At 34.1% G+C, this 15,288-nt stretch overlaps 1 protein-coding gene across 1 annotated transcript; it reads right to left on the reverse strand.

The window, feature by feature from the left end:
- Positions 1-3,429: 3,429 nt before the first annotated feature.
- Positions 3,430-14,738, reverse strand: LOC111989413 (uncharacterized; the record flags this gene model as incomplete). Its single annotated transcript, XM_065775806.1, is given in 14 exon segments — positions 3,430-3,665; positions 4,246-4,456; positions 5,504-5,663; positions 5,765-5,892; positions 5,981-6,028; positions 7,871-7,942; positions 8,617-8,693; positions 8,851-8,998; positions 9,618-9,764; positions 9,975-10,066; positions 10,966-11,054; positions 13,178-13,221; positions 14,149-14,245; positions 14,655-14,738. Coding segments are annotated over 14 exon segments (1,422 nt in total). The 3' UTR covers positions 3,430-3,615.
- Between the last annotated feature and the right edge of the window lie 550 nt (positions 14,739-15,288).

The following is a 15,288-nucleotide window of genomic DNA, read 5'->3' on the forward strand; positions in this document are numbered from 1 at the left end:
GCCATGCGCATTGCCTTATATTATGTAAATAAAATATCATAATTAACATATAGGCATCCTCTTCTAGCGATAAACTAGCTGTTTCTGTGAGACAAGCTTCCAGAGACACTTCCAAACACGGTAAAAAATTTCTAACACTGCATTAGATCAAATTTCTTCAGTTATATAAAAATAATAAATCGTTAACAATAATAACTAAGCAAGAAAAAACCACAAACAAGAAGTACATAGTACTTGAATCTGTGCATTGATATATACTATTATATAGTAGTTGATGAGTACTGGGTAACCACAGTTGAGGTTTGAGTTGAATTTGAGTGCATCCCTGCAATTAATAGTGTGAAAAGAACGTCAGTTAATCATTAAATAGTAACTATATTAACCATTTAACAAAAAATAATGTAAATAACACAAAGAATTAAGCATTTTCTTCGTCCTTGTCCTTCTTATTGAAGCTCTTCACCATTTCAAGCACATCCCTATCTGTGGCAAGGTAATACCTACAATCTATAGTATAATGTTAAAAAAAAGAAAAAAAAAGAAAAAAAAGACCTATAGGAATTAGGATATTGAGATATTCTAAATCTTTAGCCATTGTTTGAATGTCAACCAAAAAAAAAAAAAAAAGTGAATTAGTTTCCACTTTACCTAAATTACAATCATTCATTCCATTCATTTCACATACTTATACTGATGGAAATTGGACAAAATGGCCCCCATGAAACATCATAAACTATAGCCCTATGAAACATACAGACAGAGCACAATTATATAAATAAACAACCAATATAAAATAAGCAAAATGCCTACATTGCATACCATAAAGGCATAAAGCAAACATGCATTATAAAACAGGATATTATAATACGACATGTAGCTTTTAATTGTACCAGGCAAAAAGATCTTAGGACATTATTTACCTTCTTCTTCTTCTTTTCCTTTTTCTTGAAAAAATAATGTGTACATATATATATATATATTGATGAACTGTATATATATATATAGAAGAAGAAGAAGAAGAAGAAGGTAAAAAATATATATATTTCGTTAAAAAATTTCTGGTGTGTTACCCGGATTATTGACTAGTGTAAATACATTCTGGAAAATTTTGTACATACAACATATCTTGTCTAGGAAAATTTTAGGAAATGCTATATATTTTTTTTCCACGTCTTTTAACTACTTTTTCACCTAATTCGATTTCACGTTTCTACAAAAATTTATACACGAATTGTTTCTGGATTATAATTAGAAACTACCTTTGCCTAGATCCACCTCACAACAATAACTCAACCCAACCACCTATAGCTATAGGTAGTTTTTTTAGTCTTTTAGATAGGTTTCTTAATTATTAAAAGAAGTGGATACCTGAATGGCAAGCATGCACCTACTACAAACTTAGAATATGCATTCAACTAGTAATTTATATTATCTTATCCATTACCACCACTTATGCAGTCAGAGGCGGAGCCAAGGGGGGCGAGAGGGGGCAAGTGCCCCCCCTGACTCCTCCAAAAATATTCCATATGTATTACAATTAGGAATTTTTTTAAATGCTTTACCCTCCTTGATGCAGAAACTAAACACAAATCAAGAAAAAAGCTTCTTGGTCCTGCTGAAATAAAGGGAAAATGACAAGCTTACCTAATGCCCAATAAGTCAATGACACCGTGTAAGGGAGAAAAAAAAAATAGGGAAAAAGTTTCCTGACACAAGCAAAAATAAATGGAAGAATTTTCCTTAGGCACAATAACACACAAGCTTTGACTTGTTAGCTGTTAGCTTTTATTAATAATAATTAAAAAAAAGTGTCTTTCTTATGACATTTCAATTGATAGTCCTATATTTTACACTTTTTTTTTTTTTTGTCCTCAATTTCTTGACATTTCAGTTTGAAATTGTGGGTTTATGTTATGAACAAAAATTTTAATTATTTTGAAAAATAAATAGAAAGTCGAATTTTACTTATAGTTTCAAAAACAATCAAGAAAAGATAGTGAGATGTGTATACAACTTTGCAAATAAATTACTATATTTTTAATATTTTTCAAATTAATTAATTTCTACAATTTATTTTATAGTATTAACTTAAATGTCTAACTATAGTTTACTTATAATTAGTTTTTGTATGACACTTATAATTGTCATTGTTTTTTGTTTTTATTACTTTTAATATTGACTTCTAATCTTGCCCCCTCTGAATTGAAATCCTAACTCCGCCACTGTATGCAGTAATATGTAAAAAATTAGTTTAAAAAATCATTAAAAGATATATTTATTAATATATACATGCAAATTGATAACACTCAACCAGATAATACATGTCTTCCTTCTCAAAAAAAAAAGAAAAAAAAGAAGATAATACATGTCTTAACCATTGTCAATTGCATAATCCAAATTAATGTTACCTCATCTTTTATCAACTTGCACAATCATCTTTATAGCTAGTTGCCTATTCTCCCAAAAATACTAATTTAAAGGCGATATGTTTTGTTTGTTGAACTCAACAAGATTTGGACCAATCTGATAAATTTTCATAAACTTAAAATAAATTCATATGTTTATAAATTAGTCGATTTGAATTGATATAAAAATTCAACACAATTCATATGATATACACACAAATTGTACCATATATGAGGAACACAAAAATTGTATCATACAAGAGCATCCTCATTTAAGAACCAAACTTAATTATAGTACTTAAGTGTCGTTTCTTAAATTCTCATTTTAAGATTCAACTATGTAACTTTTTTCTTAGGAGATGAAAGTGTATTTTGAATACAAATTCTTTGTACAATTTTTTGTATTCCACTTTATATTCCATAATTTACCATGTATTTGTTTAACTTTCTTTATGAAATAGCTAAAGTTTAAAATGGAAAAAAATAAACTCACGACAAATTGTGATTGGTGAAACATAAAATGAAACACAAAAACTTGTATATAGAATTTGTATTCGTGTATTTTTAGTTAAAGTACAATTAAATTTTAAGAGAGAAACTTAATGAACAGAACCTAAATATAAAATAGCCATAGTTTATAATGGAAAAAAATAAACACATGACAAATTGTGATTAGTGGAACATAAAATGGAACACAAAAAATTGTCCAAAAGATTTGTATTTGTGCATTTTTAGTTAAGTACAACTGAATTTTAAGAGAGAAACCTAATGAATAGAACCTAAATACTGTATTTAAGTTTTGCTCCTCATTTAAACCATACAATACCTATCCTTTTGCTCTTGAATTGATATGTATTGTATTTGTGTATCATATGAAATTAACAACATTTCTGTAAACAATGAAGATGAAAGGTAGATAAGTTTATAAAAATAAAAAATAAAAACCCTAAATGGATAGAAATTAATTTTGGCCACCAACACACCTTTAATTCTTCAGAACAAACTATTACAAGTCATAGTGCAGTAAACCTGAAAGAAAAGGCTTTCTTCATTTATATTTCTTCTATACCAAAAAGTATTTGATCTTCCCACATGCTCATATGATACAAACAAGGAATTCCTAGTGATATTAGAAAAGAAAAATGCTCCACATAAACTCCAATAGAATTTGCAATTCCTGCTATATCTTCTCCTGCAAGAAAAGCTGCCATCATCTTCTTGGAAGGATATCTGAAAATGAAAAATCATGGAACGGTGGACCTGCAAGGAAACGTGTACAGATAAATAGAAAATTTATATGAAACAATTTAGGGAACATGGATTATCCCATCTGGTATGGGCTGTAGAACTTATATAAAGTACTACATTACAGGATGACAGTTGATAGTACTCATGATCTCTGCAACAGGCTATACATTTTAGGTATATGCAGGACTCTTAACATTGCAGTAGAGACTTAGCAGAATCCTCCAACTCCAAGTAATACGTGCATATGAACTCATTTTAAAAAGTAATAATTTACTTTCCTCTAAGTTTCACTTTAAAACAATGTTGGACTACATTGTAGAACAGGAAAAAACAGACCTGTTTGTTTGTTCAAAACTGCTCAACAAAAGAGTTAAATGACTAAAGGTGCATTTGGTATAGCTTATAGCTTATTTTGGTGAGAGGAAAAAAAGGGTATGACTAAGCTGTAGCTAAAAATGAGGCTTTGAAAAGTTGTACCTGAGAAAATAAACCGAGTGAAACCATAATGAAAGCACCTAAGCATTAACAGATTATGCATATTTAAAAAATTAAATACTTTTCTTATATAAGTCAACTATAAAACACTCCTGACCTTCTTGTTCACCAAGAATGTAAAATGGAATATGTGCAATCATCTTGGTGCCACCATCACTCCAGTTTACAGTGCCTGGATTCCGTGTGAATCCACATGAAGGTCGTGAAGGACCCAAAACAGACAAACAAATTGCAGGTTCATTCATTAGACCCAAATAATCACGAGCACGTCTCCAAACCCTCCCATCTGAGATTCGAGAACGAGCAACCTTGACGTGCATATCCAAGTCAAGATGTGTTAGTTGATAAAAAAAACTGTAACCATAATTAAATATCCCCCCCCCCCCCCCCCTCAGCCCAGGATAGAAGAATTTGGGATGTTCGTTTTATTCGAGAATTTAATGATTGGGAGATGGATGAAGGGCTGCATTTTCTTCGTATTTTGGGAGCTAATACTCCTCCAATAGATGTTAGAGACCGGATGAGATGGAAGTTGAAGCCTAATAGAGAGTTTGACATCCGGTCGTATTATAACAAATTGCTGGATTCTCCCTCAATTGTCTTTCCTTGGAAAGGAATATGGAGAGTAAAGGCTCCTAGACGAGTTTCCTTTTTTGTTTAGTGTGTAGCTTGGAATAAGATCCTAACGGTTGATAACTTGAGACGATTGAGGGGATTGGATTTTGTAGATTAGTGCATTATGTGCCGGCATTGTGGAGAGACGGTAGACTACTTACTTCTTCATTGTGAGATGGCTTATCAGTTGTGGAGCTTTGTCTTCATAACTTTTGATTTGTCTTGGGTTATGCCTAGATTGATCCCAGATTTGCTTTTTGGCTGGTGGAATTGGTTGGGGAAGCATTCTTCTCATATTTGGAATTTAGTTCCGTTGTGCATCCTATGGTGTATTTGGAAGGAACAGAATCGGAGGACTTTTGAGGATTTGGATAGTTCAGGTGTTCAGATGGTTGCCTCTTTTAGTGGGACTCTGTTTGATTGGTCTAGGGCATGGGAACTCATGACTAGTGATTTTCTCCCCTCTTTTCTAAGCTCTCTCTCTCTTTTGTAATTATTCTATTGTTTGGTTTTTGTTTTTTTTTTTTTTTTTCTTTTTTCAGTTTTCTTCTTTTTGTATTTTCTGGGTTTGCTCTATGTTTTCATGCATAGAGTAGCCATTCATATATATAACATTCTTACTTATCAAAAAAAAAAAATCCCCCCACCCATCCTCTTCTCCTCTCTCTCTCTCTCTCTCTCTCATACACAAACAAACAGAGGAAATTGCTATGGATTATGTTTGAAGCCAATAAACAGACCTTGCCCAAGGATACACGTGCTCTTGGCAGTAATTCACGGTGATGAGTAGCAAGCTTTGCAATAGCTGTTACAACAAAACATAGAAGCCTAGACTGTGATGACTTTATGAACGTTTCTCTATCAGAGCTCAGGGCTGATTCCTGCCTTAGGCCCAAACGACTTCCCAAGGGAATTAAGAAGATGGAGTCATCAAATATGTAGCCAAATTGGTAAAGAAAATCAGAAAAAATGCAAAGAGAAAAGGCTATTCTAAGCCATACCTAGATGAAAGGTTTTCATATAAAAGCAGTTCTAAACTCTCAAAAAGCTCACGAGCTGCATCTTTGTGTGATCCACCACCCCCACCATGCTCCCCAATGGCCCAGCACAATTGTAATGCCAACTCTGTCTATAAAAGGAAAACGGACAGGGAAATAACCATCAGATTAAAATTATAATACCTTTCTGACTAGACTACAGAGAAGATCATCAACTACCTTTGCAGGGCTGTCATAAGCTTCTGCGAGCCTGTCCATAATAGGCTTCTGCAAAGAATTTAACTAACTATTTTATTGAAGAAAAGTATAAAGAATCAGGTATCATTAATGGCTTTCATTGCCATCCGGCAGAACACTTTAGGATGTGGTAAATGGGCCAACAGAATTGAAGCAAGTCAAGAGAGGAAGTCCTATATCCCAAAAAAAAGAAGAAGAAAGAAATTATGCCACATTAGCATGAAAGATAGTTAGCATTACAAGTACACTGTGCCAGCAGTATTAAATATTATGCCCAGACAAAGTTTAACTCCAAACCAATTTGGAGAAGTCTCCTCCAACCCGCTACATGGTGATTTATAAGACTATCCATGTGTATTATTTAAACAAGTTACATGATTTATTAAAAAATTTATGTGACTTAAAACAACACATAAATGGTATCTTCAATTGCCATATGGTGGGTTAAATGAAGATAGCTCTAAACCAGTTTGGAGCTAAACTTTTTTCTCATGTCCAAAGGACCAAGCATTTTTTTGCTTATAAAGAGTGAGGTGGAGGAATTTGAGTGGTATAACTGATGGCACAACCACAGCGTGGTTAGAGAAACAATATCCTCTTTGAAAGCCTAAGGGTGAAGCAAAGCCAAATAACAAGTGTCTAGCTAATTAGGTTTCTGTATTTTATCTTATATTTTATTTGGGATTCTAGAGTCAAAGAGTCTGTAATTGTTGGGTATGGGCTTTATAGTTGGGGGCCTTCAAGTTTTATTTTATTAATAAGTAGGTCTTATTTAGTTTATGGATCTTTCTGTGTGGGTTTTGGTTTGATTCATTTAGCATTTGGTTTACTTGTAAAAGTAGGAGTCCTAGTTCAGTTAGAAGAAGTTAAGATGAAGGGTCGACGTTAGTTTCTTATTGTACTCAAATCAAATAAGGGGGAGTTGATCAACAAAATATTGAGTGTTTTGAGTGAGAGGTAAGTTGGCCTGTTTTTTCTCTTTTCACCATTTCTCTTATCTGTTTTCTTCTCTATCTTGCAATATTGTTCACATAAAATTTTCACATGCACTATTTACACTGGATAAATTCAATTTCCATTGCTTCTTACCCTTTTTAAACCCTAAATCAAATCTTTTCTCTTCCCTACAAAACTCTATTCAAAGTCCTAAATCTTCAAACAACAAATCCTCCTAAACCTTAATCCACCACAAGCACAAACAGACAAATCCTTCAATTTTTCCTATGCCAATAACATTGACAAAAATTACACCAAGTTTAACTTAAACCTAGCCCCCTTAATTTTAGCACTTTAAGATCGTAAAAACCCAAATATTATAATGGAGCAAGAAAATTAAGCATAATTTCATTAAAAGAGTATAGTGGTTCTTTGATGTTCGTCAGAGGTTACATCCCAGTTCACCCATCCAAGAAGGGAAAATGCAAAAGCAAAACTCTTCTAAAAATAGTGGTTGGGATTATATGAAGAAATATTAAACCAAAGGGTTTTGAGAAGGGTAAACAATAACAAAATTGGCCTAAATATATTTAAGTGCCAAAAAAAAAAAAAAAAATCCTGTTAAGTTAGACAAGGAAAAACAATCAAAGCAACAATTGCAAACGTACAAGATAAGTGCCAGAAGAATGTTTTTACAGCAAAAATTTTCCAAATTAAAACCCTTTAAAACTTGACATTCTGAATATATGACATTTTTCCAAATCGGTGGCTGTAAGCCTGTAAGACACCTTTTCACCAAAGTTTTAAATTTTTTATTTAAAATTCCTTCTGCTATTACCTTGCAATAGTTATTAGTACGTGGATCATCAACACAGGCAGCTGAATACATTTGGTACTACTATCAAACACAGAAGCAATGTGCTTTCACGAATATACCTTCAAAAGTGCGATGAAATCTGGAGAGCGCTGAAATGCAGCAAGCATGAACTCTAAGATCCTTTTGCGAATCTACAAACAAATACAACTCCTCAGATATATACACTACCTCTCTCAAAAATCGTAAGGAAAACCAAGATTATAGCAATAGGAAACCATATTCCACACACAATTGACCAAAAAACTTTATGAAATATCACTAGAAAATGATAAATCTTCATGTTCAACATGACCTCGGCCACATATTAAGCAATATTTTGATGGTCAGAGAGAGAGAGAGTAATTTCAGCTTCTTGATAGCCCAATCCAACTCATGCATCCATTTCAGATTGGACCCCCTTAACTCACCCTCTACCCATAATTTCTTGGAAGAAGATGCCAGCTGGTCCAGAGAGCATTGTCCTTGATATTGCAAATTTTAATAGCACCTCTTTTAAGAGCAAGGTGGTTGAGGTTGTGGGTTCAAAACCCATCAGGTGCATGTTTATTGACATAGAGGAAAGCCTATTCAATCTGAATACCCTAATAAATTTTAACAGCCAAGAAGAAAAGTCAGCTGAATAGCATCGTCTTCATTAGGTTGTATAACCAGGTATACTATGCATATTACAATCTCATAGACCCCATTCAAGTTCCCATACCCCTAACATCTAGTTGTTGTACCTTCACCAATCAAACCTATATAGAAATGATGAAAACCAGCATCAAATGAAAGAAGCTTCAACTATATTCAACTACATACACACCTCATAAGAGAAACTTTTGTCTGGAAACACTGTAGCATTTCTTGACATTAGCAAGGGAATCAATGCACATATTAAAGCTGAAAAGGAGACAAATAAAAATCTCATGATTGTCAGTAACTTACAGGGAAAAGGATATTATGCATCAATAAATGATTTCAGCAAACTATGAGGTTTCTGTTAAAAGAAAAATAATGTACCAATGTCAAAAGAACATTCAAAATCATAACGACATACAATTATTAACATCACGCAGAGTTATAGCAAAGTACACATCAAGAATCTGGGGTGCCATTTTAAGTATTTGTTTTAGCCTATCAGACTGAGGGGAATTAATTGCAGCCTGTAATAGTGTGGCCATCCCAGGAGAAGTCCAGTGACGTTCCTGAAAATAAAATATTGATCACACAGTCAAGAACGAATGTCAACCATCTAGTCCAATAATAATAATAAAATTCCAGCAATGTATTTATATATTTATTGTTTCTAAAACATAAATGAATCTCAAAAGAAGTTTTTGGTGTGGTTTTTAAAACCAAAATATAGTTGTACTTGGAAGAACAATAAGATAGCCACGAGTGTTTAATATACCCATTCACAATTTAATTTACTTCCTCTTCACTATAAAAATAAATAAATAAAATTTCTTCTTCTTTTTTTATTTGGACAAGTACCATAGTAGCTACCAAATAGACAAATATTGAATTGGGGATAACAAGCATAGAATAACCAGTTCAACTGAAAGATACACAAAAATTGTTTTAAAAAAGCAAATAGTTTTTGACATTCTTAAAAGGGAAAAAAAGGGGGGGGGGGGGGGGGGGTGGGGGGGGGGGGGAATAAATAAATGAACTAGCGAAATACTCCTTTAGCCATAAGATAGAACACTTGATACTCCTAAAAAACACAAAATTTACATTGTACTCCAAATTGCATTTCATCCGGTTTTAAGAGATGCTCCAGAATATGCAAAATGAAAATTGAGACATAAGAAGGGAACATACAGCAAGGCCATCATTTTCATCCTTTAAAAGGTCGAGGAATAAAGAATCAGCAACATCAATTGTGTTGCTATCCTCAGACTCAGAATCTCCACCGCCACCTCCTATGGTTGAACCAGTATAAGCTTCATCCATGAGTGCAAGTAGCATCTGCATGCACACAAATTCAACATTGTTAATTGCACTCTGTACTAAGTCTTGGATATACTCTTCTTCTTTTTATTGGCAAGTTACAGAAAGCCTCGGTGGGTCTTGAACCCATGATCTCACCCTCCAACCAATTCTCATGAATAGAGGAAGTGTCAGTAAAAGCTCATTGGCTTGTTTAGACAAATAATTTTAAAAAGTCTCAAGAATGACCTCAGGAGCCGTACTCTTCTGCATTGAAGCTATGCTGTTTCCAATAAGTGATCCTGAGCTCCTTTCAACCTTTTCCAGTGCAACTACCAAAACTGGTACAGGAAAATACAAAAATGTCAAAAGACATAATTTGTTTAAAAGGAAATATGAAGGAATATATACATCAGAAAGCATATACATGTCCAGGCTTACTGACGCCAAGTTTGGCATTCACTAACAACTTTTTTATTGATAATTTTACCTGAACTTGGTTCTCAAACCCATGACCTCACCCTGACCTTGCTCTTACAAGGGGAAGAGGTGTCATTTGAGCTAGAGCTCATTAGCACATTCAATAAACAACCTTACCAAAGTGCTTTATTAATTTCAGAATGAGTGAAAAAACAATGAATGATAGATGGAAAATTAAATTTCCTTTGAAGATAACATTGCTTTTTAGTTCTTTTAGATCAATCATAAGGGAATCTACCGGTAGATACTAATCTAAATTGGTATGCTCCTACTACATGAGATCAAAAGCCTTCTCATATGTTAGCAAGCTTCAAAAAAAGTGGAATGAATCATGCCTATTCCAGTCTAGAGTAGACAATAATCCATGTTCAACATCAATATGCAACTACACATGTCAATACATGACTACAAACAAGCACATATATGAACTTGTATGTATGTTGTTTGTTTCTTCCTATGTGACAAACAAAAACCAGCGTGGAGGGAGCAACCCTTCCTTTTTTCCTTTTTATTTTTTTGGGTTGGCCCCATTAGGTTGGATGCCAATCTTATATTTTACTGCAGTTTAAATGTACCATTAAAAATAATAATAACTTTATCACTTATATAATTCTAAAAGAAGCATGCATACAGTAACCCAATCAGAGTACACATACATCTTTGGAAGGCAATATGTAAACAGCTGGTTATACGACCATCAAATAGACATTGGGAAAACAAAACAAGGTAGTCAATATGGAAGCCAAATACAGAAACTCACTTGGCAAGTCCACTAAGGAAGGGAAAAGTGGAAGAAATGACCCAGGTGACATCAATCCAGGGAAAAGCTTCAAAAAGGACTTCTCTGTTCTGCAAATGCACAATAGAAAAGTTTGTGTCATTCTTTTCTACTTCAAAGAATCTTTTAATTCTAAACATAACGATTTGAACTTTTATATGATCCTGGTTGTCCCAGCATTAATCTCATCAAGAATCCCAATTCTAGCATCATGGTAAAACCAATACACAAAAACCTGATATAAAGTATTTGAACGTGATACCAATAATTACACGTAAAATGACATGACTAGTACAAAAGCAACTTCTTTACCATTCAAAGGTCATGCTGGGCTAAATTAATATGCTGGTTACATATAAGAAGTACAAGAGGGTGGCCTAGGCCCTAGGCTTGAAGAGGGTTGCTAATCGGAATAAAGCACCAGTATTAAAACTTATTTACAACCTATTTACCCAAGCTGGCTCCCTTTGAGTTGCTTGGGTCGATCAATATTTGCTCAAATGAAAATGCTTCTGGACCATCAAAATACCTCAAGATAATAGCTGGGTTTGGATGTCACTGCTCATGCTGAGGGCTGTTGCTAGGAAATTCCTTAGCTACAAGGTTGGGGATAGCAAAAAAAATTTCATTTGGTGTAACTTATGGCATCCAGATGGCATTTTGTTTCAAAGGTATAGAAACAGGGTTTATATATGATGTCATGAGTTGCCTCTAGGGCTTGAGGAAAAACTGCTTAGCCCGTCAGGGGTGAAAAGCCCCTAGATTACCCAGTAACTGATTTTGCTAGGTGGGGTTAATTTCCCGTAAGAGTTTGATTAACAGCGGGTTGTTGTTCATTATGCTCTGCGATGTGCAACTAATCTGAGTGAAATTCTCCTATGTCATCATATATGTGAGTGTGTGTGTGTGTGATGCCGTGAATCACTCTAAAGCTAAGGTGGAGTCTGTACTGAGAGAGAAGCAGAGGATATGGAAGCCTGCTAGATCTGATCAACTGGAAGATATTCAAAGCAAACTATGGCTAATCCAATTGAAGGAGCAAAATAGGGTTTTATGGGCCGCATCAATTACATATTGCAGTACTAAAAGATGGGAGGAAATAAGAGAAAGGGAGGGGGGATTTCATGGAGAAATACCTCCCAGTGAAGCACTTTCTCAGTTTTGACATCGCCATTCCTAGGCAATCCTTTGTTGGTTGGCTGGCTATGAAATATAAACTCCCAACTAAGGAGAGAATGTTTCACTGGGAATTTAATGGTGAAAGTGCCTGTACCCTATGCAGGGCCTTAACAGAGAATAAAGATCATCTATTTTTCCAGAGCTCATTCACCAAAAGAATATGGGAAACTTATGGGACATTTTTTGATCTCGGATGGCAAGTACAGCTGGCAGGATTTGGTACATTGGGCCGTCAATCATCTTAAAGGAAAATATTTGAAAATATATGTAAACTGGCTTAGTGGGGGTGCATTGTACCACCTATGGCACCTAAGAAACTCTATTATTCATGCAGGGATAATCAAAACAGAGATATCAAGAAGGATGTAAGGGCAAGCGTAGAGAGAGCAAAAAGTGGAAGGAAGATACTGTACTTAATATAATTTTATGCTGCACCCGGGGTATCAGTAATTTGCAAGTCATGACAGATAGTGGTTGAGTCTGGGTTGAGCAGGCTGCATCCTGTTGTGTCTTTGGTTTTCTTTGTTGTATAGAGGTGCTGTCAGTCAGCAGGTTGATGATTCTGGTGAATAGAGGATCCATGTTGTATAGAGTGTATTACCCTTGATGAATTGTAATGTGTAAGACTAGTTGATTGGTAGATGAGGTTGGGTAGATAACTCTTCTGCAGCAGCTTTACCAAAAGCTGTTGTGTTCTTGGTCAGACAGATGCAGAACTTGCTAAGTTATCTGTTGGGTTTCAGGTTTTTGACTTGTGTAATTCTGTGTTGCAAACTTGCAATAAAATTTCTTACTAATTCTTCCAAAAAAAAAAAAAAGTACAAATAAACAAGATATACTGCCAAATAGACGTTCACAGTTGTACCATAAAGCAGTCTATCAATATGAAAGTACAAAGAAATTAGGAACATGAAAGCACACGAAAGAAGAACAAAAATCAGATACCCGCCAAAGTTTTTTTTTTTTAATGAAATGTTACCAGTAAATAACTAATCAAAAGTTAATATGTACTTACTTTTCTCCATTCCATGCAATCAGCTTTAGCAGCAATGGAAAGAACTGCATAACATATTATTAATATTAGACAGTGACATACAAAACAACATTAAAGTATGCAGCTACGTCTTCCCTATTTTGAATTACTGAAGACTTATTAAGGAAAAGAAATTTAAGTCATAGCTAGAATAGTGACAAGAGAGACTATATATATATATAGGTAATCAAAGATTTCTTGCAAATATTTAAGAATCTGATAGAAACCATGTTATTACCAGTTTTGATTAAGTGTCTCCAAAGCAACAAAGTAGGAATAGCCATTGGTCTGGCCTCCCACAAATGATAACAGAGAGAAACAATCAGGTACTAAATTTTTTTTTTTTTTAATTGGTCTGGCTTCCTACATATGATAACAGAGAAATACAGTCAGGTTCTAAAATATTTTTTTAGCAATCTTTTGGAGAAGAATGATTATTAAATTGCATCATGTGGTGTCTTTGGAATGAACGTAATGCGAGAAGTTTTGAGGGATGTGAATGGTCCATCCTTGAAATTAAAGTATTTTTATTTCGTACTTTGTTAGATTGAAGTGTTGTTGCATTTCATTCTCCTCCTTGTTTTACTCTTCTAGATATGTTTGAGCTTTGTAATTTGAGAGGTTGATTGTATTTATCACTGAGTACACCCCCAGTGTACTTGGTTTGTTTTATTTTAATAAAAAAAATTGTTACTTATCAAAAAAAGAAGAATGAGTATTACAACATTAATTCCATAAGAACTAACTGTACGTAAATATGGATGACACTAGTTGCAACTTAATTACGACAGGATGATATGTCTAGCAACCAAGTAGTAAAAATTACACAACAAATTACAATGTACAAGTAAAAAATCTCTCCAAGTTTTTAAAACTTCCAAACAATTGAAATCTTCATGATCCTACCATATTACATTGTTTCAACAAAAAGTGCTACAGATCTTAAGTAATACCTGAGGCAGTAAGGAAGGGAAAGATGTTAGAAGTTTTTTCTTGTTCATGTACAGAAAATCAAGGGTTGCTTCTGCAACAGCAGGATCTGAGAACTCACTGCAGCCAGATAGAATAAGTTGGAGTGTGCTGACCATAAAACTTCGATAAGAAGTTATCAAAAGAAAATGTCATATTAATATTAGCAGAAAAACAAAATTCCTGAACAAAGAAAGTCAACACTTTTTTGTCAAAAAGATGTAGGATCACTTTAACAACAGCAACAAGGGCCAATGTCCCATTTGTTTCATGTTACTCTTTAATCTTTCCTGTCATGGTGGTTTAGGACTTGGATGAGTGTAGGAAATATTTCCTTTGATGAAGTCTAATTAGTTATAATAAAGATCAGTTGGACAAGAGGGGAATATACAAAAACCACAGTAAAAGGAAAGTGATTTTAAAAACCACTTTGCACTTGACACTCAAAGTAACTGTCTAAATAATAGACATGAGGTAAGCATCTTGTTACCGGCTCAAGCATGAACGGAAAAATGTCCTCAGACTTGGATCAGCATCATGAAGAACCATCTCTCCAAAATCAAGGTAAAATTGAAGAATAACCTGATGGGAAAAAAAATCCAAAAACAAAAAATGAGAAACATGATGCTAAATAACACGTGTATGCAAGTGAGGCGTCAATTATATTATCAAAATGTTAGAATTAGATATTTAAAACTCAATGTATTCCCCTTGACTCCCCCTCCCTCCCCCCTCATTCCAAACAAGCCCTAAGTGTTGTACCTTAGGTTCCCTCAATTCAATTCAACCATGTGATTGCATTGGTCAATAAACTACATGATTTTACGAAATGAATAATGCTAGGGACACACCTCTTTCCACACCTTGCTTATATGTCAACTCCTGATTGGATTTCAACACTTTCACATGGATCCACCACATGTACTTGAAAAGGTTAAAATCCAATCAGAAGTTGATATATAAGCAAGTTGTGGAATTGGGCGTAGAACAAACACTTCGCTTAATTCTTTTGAATCCCAGCCCAGTTTTCTACCACTGAACAAACTTGGTTGATGAACATGGTTTAGGCACCGCTAATGTAGTTGCTTGTAGAGCATTTGACAAACTCAAACCATCCATTTCAA

The sequence above is a fragment of the Quercus suber genome, unplaced genomic scaffold (genome assembly GCF_002906115.3).
Source record: "Quercus suber isolate HL8 unplaced genomic scaffold, Cork oak 2.0 scaffold_119, whole genome shotgun sequence".
In the NCBI taxonomy this organism is placed as follows: domain Eukaryota; kingdom Viridiplantae; phylum Streptophyta; class Magnoliopsida; order Fagales; family Fagaceae; genus Quercus; species Quercus suber.